Here is a 13,054-nt window from a genome sequence, read left to right as displayed (position 1 = left end):
TGAAAGCCATAAGGAGACAATTTTTTGATAATAAAACAATACCATAGAAATATGTATGTATATCTAAATTCAAGATAATCATCTTGGAGGAATATAGTTTTCTGTTTACCTGTTAATATATCTAGCCTTAGTTGTGAAAGCGTATTTAGCGCAGCATAAAACATTGCACAGACGCGCGACACTTGTTCGACTTCATTGCCATCCAGCCGACGCCATGTTCTGCTGCCTCTTGTGAAGTTTCCTCGTGTTGAGCCGCGATCCAATGCTCGTCGGATTAAGTTGCTAGTAGATGCATGTGCCGGTGGTTGAAATTCTATTCGTTCGTAGGTCGCATTAATGTTTCGAAGTAAGTCTACTAACAAGACCTTGATGCATCGATGACCCCATAGCAAATGAAACTGTTTTTTGATCAAAGCTACATTTTGATTTTGTGCCGGATCCAACGAGGGAGTATGCCAGCCAAGAAGTTCATGCCATTGCGTGAATACTCCTTTACTAGATACTGTGTTGGGTATATTTTCCAGAAGCACTGTAGTTGCATTCTTTTAACAAAAATTTTCAATTAATTTTTAAAGCTATAAACGAGACTATTTTAAATATTCTGTAGCCAATTTAGTGATTTGCCCAATGATTTCGGGATATTGTATCTGAATGGGCGACCCGATCCACATACTTGTAGTCAAGGATCAAAACTTTATTTTCAAACCTAATTTTGTAATTTTCGGTCATTAATTTATTAAGAATTCGGTTTGAAATATGGGTGTTTCCATCAAAAAGTAGACCGCGTAAAAAATTAAAAGTCCTATATCTAACTTATTTATAGGCCGATTTGGCTGCTATTTATAATATACATATACTGGTTATTTAAGCAGAAACATTTTTGCCAAAAATGGTGTCGTTAGGTGGCGCCAGGGTCGAGATATTTTGTAAAACCGTATTTATAAATCTATACATAATATAAACGAAAGTCGAGATACGCGGTAATCTCGAAAACTACTGAACGGATTTGGACAAGATTTTCTCTAATATACTCTGTATCAGGGATGATAAATGAGTTTTTTAATTTTGTACCAAATGACTAAAAAAAAGTGTACAAAATAAGCCGAAAAAGTACCAACATTTAAAACACTATACATATGCGAATGTGATCAATTGTGAATTTTAACTATGTCGTCGGAACGTAGAATGATGACTAATGTATAAAATTGCTTTAACAAAAATACCAAACGATTTCTTAGTTTTATGTAACTATCATTTGAATGAATGTGACTGGTGGGAAATTGAAAATAACTCTATTTTACCCTTGTGCACTCAAAGATGAACCAAATATGAAAGCCAAAACACTTAATTTGCACGAACGATGTATTTGTGTCGTGAAATATGAGTTATACGCTTTCGTTTTCAATAAAAATTAGGTTTATATAATCTTTATAGAAAATATTTAAAGTTGTGACTGCTGGAACATCTCCTTGTGGCTGGTGTTAAGTACTTATGCATGAAATAAAAGTTTCTATATACAAAAATTACAACTTCTTTTGATTTGTTTAATATTTTCCCACAGGTTAATGAAATGTAGTCATTTAAACAGAGGTTACTACTAAAATAGAGATAATTAGGGCATATTTAAATTTATGTAGTTTTCCTCTTTTCAATGGAATGACCCTTATACAAAAACCAAATTCATGACGAAAATTGGATGCTACCCCAGAAATGCGCATACATGCATGCAATAGTTAACAGTTTAATAATTTCATTCTTCACATTAAAATATAAAGTATGCATACTATTTCTAGTAAAAGTTTTTATTCATATTTATATTGTACTGCCTTAGATTTTTAGTAATTTGATATGGGGTTAGATAAAGTGAAAGGTGATTTGTAAGGATTCCATCATCTTAAGAGTTTAGGAAACCCTGCTTTAAATGTTTGTGTGAAAGTTATATTCTATATATATATTCTTCAAAAATACTGATGATTACCGTGTTTATATTAACCGGTGTCAAAAATTCTAGTTTTAGACCATTTTCCAATGGTTGCCAGGTGGTCTGAGGAGGGTTTCGAAGGGTCAGGTGTGACTTTTTACGAAGTTTGAACTGTGCTCTTTCTATTGGGTTGGATATCAAGAGCCACACCCCCTCCGCCCACTAACCCAAAAACAGTGGGCATATATGTAAGTAAACATTTCCCTAAATATTTACCGTAAAAAGGGGATACGCGAGCTCTTTTGCTTCTAGAGGACTTTCAATTGTAAATAGATTGACAACGTTCGCCAAAAATGCTAGCAATTTAGTTCCCTGAGAAATGTGGGAAGAAAATTAAAATAGGCTTTATTTTTTTTAAACAAAGACTCACTGGCATGCTGTTTGTAAATTCAGAAAAAAAGGTCGCGTCATCGGCAGCTTGAAGGAAACGTTTTAGTATCTCCATTGATGTAAGTTGTTCTATGCATTGCGGAGTGATTATATTCAGATGGTACACCAGTGCCGGAACAGATAAGATTTCACCCAAAAATTTAGCGAGTAAATTGCGACTGAAATCGCCATCAATTAGAGGGCGTGTAGCCAGAGTCATTATAGCTTTGATCGATACAGGTTTAATGGAAAGGTCTTCGCGTGCTGTGCCTTTTAATATAATCGACTGTTGAAAGAAAATAATTTATGGGAACATAACAACACGTACATATGTATCTTAAAGCCATATCGAAATACATAAAAATTTTCCCAACTTACACGCATTGTTTTGAAAAATCCATTTTGTACTAATTTACCCTGAATATTGCAGCATATTTTCTGTAAAGCGGGTTGTAATTTTTCGAATTGCTTACTTCGAAGAATGCCCCACGATTTTGGCGATGTAAAAACCACCAAAGTGTGCAAGTAGAGTGCCAAAGAAATACTATCTGTATGATTTTCTGTTTACGAAAATTGCAAAAGTTAAATGATTATAAAGTTAAATACTATGCCTACCCGGCTTAAGGTCCTGCAACATTTGACAGCACAGACTGAGTAATGATTTGATGTGCGCCAGCCATGGCAAACTAAAAATGATTTATAAATAAAATAATTGACTTATCCAATTTTGAAGCGGCGTATTATTTCCTTCCAAATCACCTCTTATCTTTATGCAAACATAAAGCTGCGTATGACATTTTTGGAGAATCGGTTTCCATGGCTTTATTTAGATACCGACATAAACATTCAAACCTCTCACGCGACTGTTCACCCTCGAGCGCTTGCTTTTTGCTTTGAAAATACGTGAGGAACCGGCGTACAACAGGATACACAGTTATTGCTGGCATAAGCTCAACATCCTTTTCATTTCCTTCTGCCGCTATCAAATTATCTAAATCGGATCTATGTACATGTGTATTATAGTGAAGTAATCAAGTTATAAGGTCACAAATACTTACATTATTTGATTGTGATACTGCCTACGAGTCACATATCCTTTCCATTGAGCCTGTATTCGCACAGCTGCCCCTTCACGACGTTTCTCCAATGCACGCTCCTCTCTCGCAGCTTTGGTGTGCTCCAAAAAGGACTTTTTTTGCGATTCAGAAGGAACGAACATTCTCTTATCTAAACTGATATGGGAGTTCTGGAGAGACTAGTGTTGCTATCAAATCAATTTTGCATAAATATAATGCTTCCAAGACCGTTCAAATCACATGTTGGATATTCCATTCGGCTTTTTGCTAAACTATTACTCAATTTTTCCTGTCTTCAATGCCTTTATGTGTACTGTGTACAAATTGTATAAAAAATTACTAAATATGACCAGGGCTGCCAGCTCTACCGTGAAGTGCTACATTGAGTGCCAAGCAGTGCTGCCAACTCAAAAGGTACAGAAATCCCATTCTCCTTTGAAAAACGCCCTGTTTACATGAACGAAAGACACAAGATCACGTAAGAACAAGAGAGTGAAAAAAGTCGATTTTTTTTAGCGGGTTCTACGCCATCTTGTTTCACTGGAAAACGAGCGAAAAGTAAACAAAGCACAGAAAACAACGAAAACCAAAATTAGCCAAAATTATTGTCAGCCACTTTAAACGCACAATTTAGGTAAAATGATGCAACAAAATGCTTTAAAATGTGTTGTCATGTTAAATTAACTCTTCTTTACTTGAATAAAAGTGTAAAATAGTGGTGCTTGTGATGTAAACAAATGCTCAGCTGACGAACCCGCTTTCGCAAACTTTTTTCTCAAAACCAGTTACAAATGCAACGTCGCGTTCTTACGTGATCTTGTATTTTTGGTTCATGCCCTGTTTATCCCATTTTAAAATTCGAAAATCCCATTTATGAATATTATATATTAAAAGTTTTCAAGAACAATATATATATAAAGAGTAGATACAGTGACTCAAACAAATGACCACATATTGATTTATTTAAATATTCGTAAGGTTTATCGAGATAATTTTTTTTTGTATTTTTCTATAAAAAAAACCGTTCGATGTTTAACCGAAATCATATCACAGATTCACACTTCACAAAGCACATTTAGCTCTAAATGCTACTCTTGCAGGTATATTCTGTACGTTACCGAAGATTTTGTAACCGGAAAATTGTATTACCAAAAAATGTTACCAGTTCCTGTCACAGCGATTTCGCAACCAAACATAAGGCCAAATTTCGCGAAAAATTCCATTGGAAGGCACTACCGGAAATTAAAAGGATGCACTTACGGAAGTACAGGTTGATAAACACGGGTTCTCACCCTGTTTTACCCAGATTCTCACCAGATTCCGCTGGAAATCATCACTTTTTACCAACACTATAAGAATGCAACCCTATACAATTTTGGTACGCGACTTGTCAAACTTTTGTTGGACTGGGACTTTCTACGAGTGAGAAAAAATTTCATTGGCTTTAAAATGGAAATATGTTGGTAAAATTAGAAAACAAAGTTATTGGCGAGTCCGAAGTGGTAATCTTATCATCGAAACATTTAACTCGAGTGGAAATGTTTGATAGAAAAATTACTTTGTAAAGTAAGCATATCGCGTCTACATGACGACAGGGCGGATTAATCGGAATACATTACAAAGAAAACGCGATGAAATTATTCAAGGTTTTCACCGAGTGCGTTTTGTGCTGAAATTTTTGTAACAAAGAAATATTACAACAAATTTAAACAAAATATAATTTTATCAACAAAACCAAAGCATAAGCCATCAATACGATAAATCAGTATCCTTAAAAACGAATTGGGAAAACGTAGATAGACGTTGGAAGAAATTTTGGTATCAAAAATCAGTAATAACCAACATATCTATATATATGCAAACAGTAACAACAACGAAATTAGTGCGTGCTGCAATTAATGTTGTAGTGACTGTGCCTAGTACATGAATACATACATATGTATTTACCAAAGAGCGGAAGTTCAATTTGCGAAAAATATTTAGGACAAATCTAAGTGCAATCTTCGAGCGCAGTTTTACGTTTTCCGTTGTTTTACTTCACAGCATGCAAGGTACTCGTCGGAAGCACTGCATTTTCCACCATAGATAAATGGTAACGGCATTTGACGATCGAGGTAAAAGGGAACCTAGGAAAGAACATTTAATACTGCGCCGTTAATGCCAACGCCACTCTCGTCATATTAGAGGTAGAAGTACTATAACTTTAAGTACTTGCATGTCGAGAAGTCGGTTTTAAAAAGATTTCAGCAAGGCATTGCGTTAGCAAAAGTACACGTATAGGACTTTAACACATTATAATTGCGCAATATTCCTCTGAAATAATTGGAAACGAAAAAGCAAACAATTCGACGACTTGATCGCAGATCTCTACGTTTTCCATAAAAATCGTTTGCAATATAATAAATGCTAAGTGGTGATCAAAAGAAAATATGCAAATAACGTCAGAAAACGTGTAAATAAAATTTGCCAAATAGTCGTACAAACACCTTAATTTGCGGACAAAGAGACACTAACAGACTGCCGCATATACAATATACAATACAATCACAATCTCAAAAGGATGACTTTAATTTCCTGGAGAAATTAAAAAAAGGCGTATCATTTGCTAAATTATTTTGACAGTCATTAGCAGTCAAAGTAAGTATTGAAAATTTTCCAAAATTTAAAATGATATTAGAAATGCAAACTGTATTAGCCGCAAATCTTCTGGGCGGCAAACAAATAAACTGTATATATCCGTTATTTATAGATATATGTACGTACATACATACATATATACAAATTGTCTTTATTTGAACTACATACATAAATATATGTATTAGATTTATTTATTTGTGGATAAAGGTGTAGATGTATAAGGGATGCCATTGTGGCGCGCAAACTATTCTCATTATTCAATTTTGGTCCCGACAATTTAATTTTAATAATAAAAAAGTAACATTATAAAAAGCATAGCAAACTTAAAGAGTGCAAAATGCGATGCCTCGACAAGTTAATTTTATCAGAGTGCGAGCGGTATCACTGTTTGTCGTTCATTAGATAAGTGCGATTCGATCGACGAACAGCAAACAATCGAAATTAACTGCGCCAGAAAAGTTGGGGCGATGATCATCCACTGCCGTTGTCGAACACTGCTACGGTTGCAAAAATGTTGATCAGGAAAGTGTTTATGTATTCATTTTTGTTTTTTAATCGCTAGATGTGTGTAATTCAGCACAGTATATTTTATGCTAATCCCCAAACCGAACCTACATTTTGTATTGAGAGGATTTTTTGCCTTGCATCTGAACATAAACTGGTTGATTTTGTAGGAATAACGTGAATTCTAACCAAATTTTATTAATCAACCAATTAAAACACTAGGATTATCTGAATATGCAAAAACATCTACCTTGCATGGCGAAATGTTGATTGATAAAAGTGGCCTTTACACACAATGTTTTATCTTTGAAGCAGTTATAACTAACTAAAAAGATGTGTGTAGGCACATTCGTTATCTAACCTACCTTTAGTTACTCAACAAGTTCACAAAAAATCGGATCGTATTGATTTTAATGGCCCCCTTAAATATGTAGTTGTTAATTGGTTGAACCAACGATTGTTGAATTCAACTAAAAGTTGCCATTAAAATCACCCTCTGTAAACTCGCTGTACAGTAAGTTTGATGAAATTAATGTTTAAAAACAAAAACATACATAAGTTTATATTTACAAAACAAAGTACATATGTACATATTGTCCAATTTCTGTGTTAACCTCTTATCTGCAATAGGGTCAGTATAGAGTATTAAAAATGCTTATTTCTTCCCCTAGGATACAATAAACGAATTTTTTACTTAATATTTCTGGTTCTCCTAACGCTAGTACCCATAGTATTGTGATAAGTTGTAATTTTCGCAGAAATGGGACGGAATGTACATACATACATACATGTACATGTGTATTTAATTGAATTCTTTTTTTGGTAACTTGCGGGTTGATTTGTAGGGAAATTTACATCATAAGAATATACGAAATATCAAAACCGACATGAAGTATACCACTGGAGAGAATAGTGGCAATAGCCACAACATGTGTGGAACCAATGACCAAACTCCTAAAACATTTGACTTTGCCCGAAATCAGAGTCCAATTACATTTAGTGAACAGGTTACTACTGTGACGAGGTTTTTTGAAGGATGGAATGATTGCGAACGAACAGTTGTTATATACGCCCTGCTGAAGCGCCTGAGATATCCTAGTTTAAAATTCTTACAATACGCTATTGACCACGCCCTGACGCAAAGCTTAGGCTCAGATTCTAACCTAAGTAGTGTTATCATCGACATAAATGCGAACAATCCATCGTATTTGCAAAATCTATTAAACGCCTATAGGACGTTGCACTTGAACGACGCCGTGGACGCTCTGACATCGGGCTCTTTGGACAAGGAATCCATGCCATGCTATGGTTCCGATTTTCAAATCACAAACTGCGATGAGCGCAAATTATACGAGAAAAAGAAGGAGATACTGTGCGAGGTTTTGAACATGTTACCGCTATTGAAACCGGGAAACGATGACGCCAAGTTAGCTTATTTGGCTCTCGTTCCAGCAGCAGTGAGAGACACTATGAATCAGCGGGTCCCCACAGAGTTGGTACAACAAATATTTTCGTACTTACTCATCCACCCCGCTATAAGTAACGAAGACCGCCGGTAATGCTTATATTTCATAGATATTTATTTAGAATAGATAATGAGTATTTTTTTTATTAAATTTTTAGCTCGCTCAGTGTTTGGTTGCGACATCTGGAAGATCATTTGCATGCTACCGATAAGTTGACGGATCCGAAAAACCCCAACAACTATACCATCAACCAGAGCATAGCAGCTGGGTCGGATGCTTCAGTTTCCTCAATAACATCGTCGTCATCTATGTCGAACAATTCGATGTCATCATCCGGCAGTTCGGCAGCAGGGCACATATCGACTTCGCATACAATGCCTAGGAGCATTGATTGGCAAACCATTGCTCCGCCAAGCAAACAGCACCACTTAGTGCAACAAACTCCGCTTCCACAGCCAAAGTCACACCCGGACTGGTCCAGCTTTCCGCGGAGAGATAGTGGGTTCTCAAACAGTTGCTTAAATAATTTGAGCGGTATAAGCTCAAGTAGTAGCGGCAGCAGTTGTAGTAATCGGCGAAACAGTAGCATTACTGACCAACTCTGTGATAATTTCAATGGTATTAATCTAAACGAATTAGGATCTAGTCAAAACAAGATGGGCTTGTCTTTGGGGATCGCAACCATTGGGTGTGACACAAATCCAGAGGAATCATCATTGGTAAATGGAGTGGCTGCAGCAGCCGCCGCAACTGCTGGCACTGCAATACCTGGCCTTTTTGGCAACAGCAATAATACGCCAATGATAAACATCGTGGCAAGTGGTGCCAATGACACAAGCCTATGTGCCAGCAGCAGTGCAAATAATCCCAACAACGACGACCATGATACATCCTTTTCCAAGAATGGCACCGAAATCGTCGACTTTGAGCCTCACGTGACCATCAACGTTAGCGAAGAATGCAAAAATGGTGCTTCAGTGCCTGCAGGCCATGAACAAAATGCAAACAATCAATTACAGCAAAAGGTAAATTTAAAAAGTGCATGTATGTAATTGTTGGACTAATGATATTATTTCAAACTATTGCAGTCCCAAATGGAATTTACTTCGATGACGGCAAGTAATTATGAGCAGATGGATGTGACTCGCTGGAGCTTAGATGGAAAACTGGGTGCACTTAAAACTCGACGCTCTAATAGCCTTACTACACAAGCAATATCCACATCTTCGTCGTCTTCTAATTCTTCGGTGATTACAGTCAATGACAACTGTTCAAATTCCACTGAAAATTTGGCACAGTTTGCAAATAAGCCTAGAAGTTTCTCGCTTTCCATAGAACACCAGCGTGGTGTTTTAGCCAATAGTGGCTCAGATACACGCCTCGATGATTTCAAGCCCGGTTATATAAAATTTCAAACACGAAATGTCGGCATGTCAAATATTGGCTTGTGGTTGAAGTCTTTGCGCTTACATAAGTACATTGATCTCTTCAAGAATATGACATATGAAGATATGCTTTGTATCACTGAAGAGTATTTGCAAGGTTTAGGCGTCACCAAAGGCGCTTCGCACAAGCTAGCACTCTGCATAGAAAAACTAAAGGACCGCTCGCCTCACTTAAGCAAACTGGAGCAGGATTTGCGAAATGGTCAAACGAAAATACAAGCGGCTGTAGAGGATTTAGCCAACATGGTACTCTCTCCCATGAAACCTGTAGAAGCTTTTACTAGTGGAGCAAGCGAAGACAATGTAGCGCTCGGGTTTCTGAAAGTTGTTGATATAGGTAAGAGATGACATTTTGAATTTCACTGGAATCGCGACTGCTTTATTTGAGGCTTATATTTTTTGGAGATAAATCTCTTATGATCTAAAAATAAAACAACCAGGGTATTGGGTCCTAAAAATAAAAAGCCAAATTTAAAGCTTCCAAACGATTTTCTTTTTACCGAAAAAAAAACTACTAAATGCGATTATTTTTGTTTGAAAAAATTAACATTTCAAAATAACTAATTTAAAAATTAATTAAATCATGAAATACCGATGAAAGTATGAAAAAAATATGGCTCTAATTTTAATGGCTAAATTAAAACTTCTATTGAAGAGAACATAACTGGTACGGTCTTTGGAATTTATACATGAACATGCATTTGTTTTGCAGTGAGCTCTATGATTCAACACGACACTGGCGCGTCGCAGGACGAGGAAAACATTAACGTACTGATGTGGGTTCTTGACCGTTCCATACACAACGAGGCTTTTGTGAACCAATCCACCCAGCTTAAGGAATTAAAGTTCAAACTGTCAAAGCTAAAAATGTCGATTGGGCACAAAGCGCACCACGTCAAAAATGGAAGTGTAGGAAATTTAAATAAGCCTAGGTAAATTTATAGTGAATTCTTTTGATAATTGTATACATTCTTGAGTCTTTAATTTTGTATATTCACAAATGACACAGGTGGGGTGGTAAATCGCGCAAATGTGACGTAAAAAATGGAAGCAATGACCGCATCAACCATAGAAAAAATTCGAATGATACGCTAAACTTCTCAATCAACGGCGTACCTTCAGCGCAGCAGCAACAGCACCATGGCATCCATACTCAACCGGCTGATTTCGAAAAGGTCGCTCACCTAAACGTTGGTGCTAATAACAGCGGCAATAACGGGGTATCGCAGCAGCAATACAAAAGTTCGTCATATCCCAATTTCATGAGCAACCAACATCAGCAGGGAAAGCAGCAACATCAAAATCATCATTCACAATTATCCCAACAACAACAACAGATGCAACCTGCAGTTCTGTCACACCATGCTCATTTTCCGGCGCTACCTTCACACCAACAGCAGCAGCAACCACAACATCATCGGCGATCCCTTAACAATTTAATAGTGGTGTCTGGAGGACCACAGCAAGCCCAAAAAATGACCTTTAAACCAGGTCAAGGCATTGTACCTGTAGTGCCAACGTCCACCGAAAGCCAACTACGCCGTACTAGTCTTACAACAACGATCACTAATCAAAGCAGTAATAATGTTAATTTGCCATCTGCGTTTGCCCCAAGTGTTGGAAATGTAGCCGCCGGCAATGGCGACACCTCAAAGCAAAAACAAAATATACTGCAAGCACAACACCAACAACAAACAAAGCAGACAATGACATCAGCTGTAATGGTTAGTACCGACGAACTTGCACTTGGAGGTGTGATCGGCCCACAACAACAACCTCAACAACACTCACATCTAATAAATAACAACAGTAGCATGCTAAATAATAATTTACTTTGCCAACAGCAGCAGCAACAGTTGCAGCTATTAGCCGCTGCAGCCGCAGCTGTTGGCAACAGCTGTCGAAATAGCAACTTATTGAACTGTCTGTGCAATGTTAACGCTAACGGTAGCAACAATTGTAGTAAAACCAACTGTTGTAGTGTCAATAATGCCAATAGTTGTAGCAATTTACCGACCCAATTCATCGAGCCACATAGCGGCAACCAACGTTCGTCTCTAGCAACCCCTGCAACAATGCCACTGTTAAATAATATAAATATGTCGCTGAAAGATAAATTCCCTACCAAAGGTTCCTTGTCCAATTCTGCTGCTGTAAATATGAACGACATTAATAGTTTAGATCAACTAGAAACGCTCTGCTTGCAAATGACCGAACAGGCAATCAACTAGGATTGTTAATTCCTTTGGTTATATTTGATGAAATTTTTTTTTTTTCGTTCAACGCAGATAATGGTTGCATTTTGTTTGATACTTGGTACTTGTAGATATTTTTGGTTTCTGTCTTTCATTAACTTTACTTTCCTCTGTTAGACAAATTGTAACTACTAACCTAGACGAAGTTGATTATATACAAGTATTTAGAATATTGACACTATTTAACTTGTTAAATGCATTTGGCTAGTTAAATAGTGGAAACCCAGTTAAATCAAACATACCATTAGTTAGTCAACGACGTAAGCGTCATTAGTAGTTGTGGTATACCTGATTTTGTGGTTAGATGTATATTTTCCAAATTGTAATTGATTCCGTTTTTTTGTTCTCTTTGTTTCTTTAATTATTCAGGAGAATTTTTCGAATTTCGAAGAGATCTTTACTCTATTCTAACATTTTGAGAAGTGACGTAATCAGACTAAACCTTTCAAAGGTATACACAAACCAATTTCAGCGAATTTTTGGGGTCATAGGTCTAATCATTGAACAAATGTGAATTGTTTTTGTTTAATTTCCTAGTAAATCCATTCTATCGTTGGATAAGGAAGCCTGGAAACAGAAAGCATGTTCTAATCAAGATATAAGTAATTACAAAATGCATCGCGACAATGAGACTGACTAAAATTACTTTCTGTTGCTAGGAATAAACGTTTGAATGCCCCTGAAAACTCTGATGGCCAACTGTTGACACTAATTCAATTGAATGAATAATGAGAGCCGATTATTACCTGGATAAAACTCATCACAATGACAGGCGCCGCTCTCGTACGGAACGTAATTGCTGAATTTAATTTTAACTAAAAAAATAATGCAACATATTTAGAATTTTAGTAGTAAAATACTTAAATATTTTACTAAGGTATTTAGCAGGAATGAGAAATTTCGACTAATCAAGGCACACTGTGTAAAGCTGAACTTATATCTTATAATACGCATGAATGCATGTATCGATTTAAGATGTCAACTATATATACTAAATAATATTTAACATAGCTAAGCTGAAATTACATATATATATAGTCGTATAGACCCTTTTTGTAAGCCCCTTGCGTAGCATTTCGGCATAATCTTGTTGTTGTAAGAGCATACGAACTCGCCAGAAAGTGTGTGGGAATACTGCTGGAGTGGCAGTCCTTGGCCAAATATAAATCTGGTTCGTTCCAGTTACGTATGTAGGTCTGACTGTCCTGGGAACGATCTCAGCATAATAGTTGGGGGAGGTGTTTTCGTCATGCCATGTAGTGAAGTTCGTTTTGTGATCAAGTGGATTAGTGAGTTGATGCTCAAGGAAGCAGATGCTACG

The 13,054-nt window shown here is 36.6% G+C and overlaps 2 protein-coding genes across 9 annotated transcripts; one reads left to right on the top strand and one right to left on the bottom strand.

The window, feature by feature from the left end:
* Positions 1–109: 109 nt before the first annotated feature.
* LOC108361369 (ubiquitin-protein ligase E3B) lies at positions 110–3,781 on the bottom strand (the record flags this gene model as incomplete). The annotated part of the gene is made up of 7 exons (XM_017613981.1): positions 3,409–3,781; positions 3,110–3,352; positions 2,966–3,036; positions 2,729–2,910; positions 2,352–2,636; positions 2,198–2,293; positions 110–542 (listed from the first exon to the last, which is right to left on the bottom strand). Coding segments are annotated over exons 1-7 (1,471 nt in total), but the record flags the coding sequence as incomplete, so codon positions are not given.
* Positions 3,782–4,760: 979 nt separating this feature from the next.
* Positions 4,761–12,925, top strand: smg (sterile alpha motif domain containing protein 4 smaug). Of its 8 annotated transcripts, none has more exons than XR_001847284.1 (8): positions 4,761–6,063; positions 7,413–8,122; positions 8,191–9,058; positions 9,122–9,815; positions 10,191–10,410; positions 10,488–12,184; positions 12,271–12,335; positions 12,393–12,925. XR_001847284.1 is itself a non-coding variant. In XM_017613976.1 (8 exons), exons 2-7 carry the CDS (start codon positions 7,455–7,457, stop codon positions 12,142–12,144), a joined length of 3,207 nt encoding a protein of 1,068 aa, XP_017469465.1. In that variant the 5' UTR covers positions 4,761–6,063; positions 7,413–7,454; the 3' UTR covers positions 12,145–12,184; positions 12,271–12,925. The 8 variants fall into 8 exon arrangements, 6 of the variants coding, with proteins under 6 accessions (XP_017469465.1, XP_017469466.1, XP_017469467.1 ...); XM_017613976.1 differs by having other exon boundaries at positions 10,488–11,202; positions 12,103–12,184; positions 12,271–12,925; XR_001847283.1 differs by having other exon boundaries at positions 10,488–12,335.
* The last annotated feature ends 129 nt before the right edge of the window (positions 12,926–13,054 follow it).

This window comes from Rhagoletis zephyria, unplaced genomic scaffold (genome assembly GCF_001687245.7).
Source record: "Rhagoletis zephyria isolate East Lansing unplaced genomic scaffold, Rhagoletis_zephyria_1.1 Rzeph_scaffold_00745, whole genome shotgun sequence".
In the NCBI taxonomy this organism is placed as follows: domain Eukaryota; kingdom Metazoa; phylum Arthropoda; class Insecta; order Diptera; family Tephritidae; genus Rhagoletis; species Rhagoletis zephyria.
The sequence above is the reverse complement of the archived record's forward strand: the minus strand, read 5'-3'. Positions and strand labels throughout refer to the sequence as shown.

Coding starts and splice junctions, on each gene's coding strand:
- smg (XM_017613973.1), top strand. CDS start 7,455: ATGAAGTATACCACTGGAGAGAATAGTGGCAATAGCCACAACATGTGT. Junction 9,059..9,121: donor ACAATCAATTACAGCAAAAG/GTAAATTTAAAA, acceptor AAACTATTGCAG/TCCCAAATGGAATTTACTTC. Junction 10,411..10,487: donor GGAAATTTAAATAAGCCTAG/GTAAATTTATAG, acceptor CAAATGACACAG/GTGGGGTGGTAAATCGCGCA.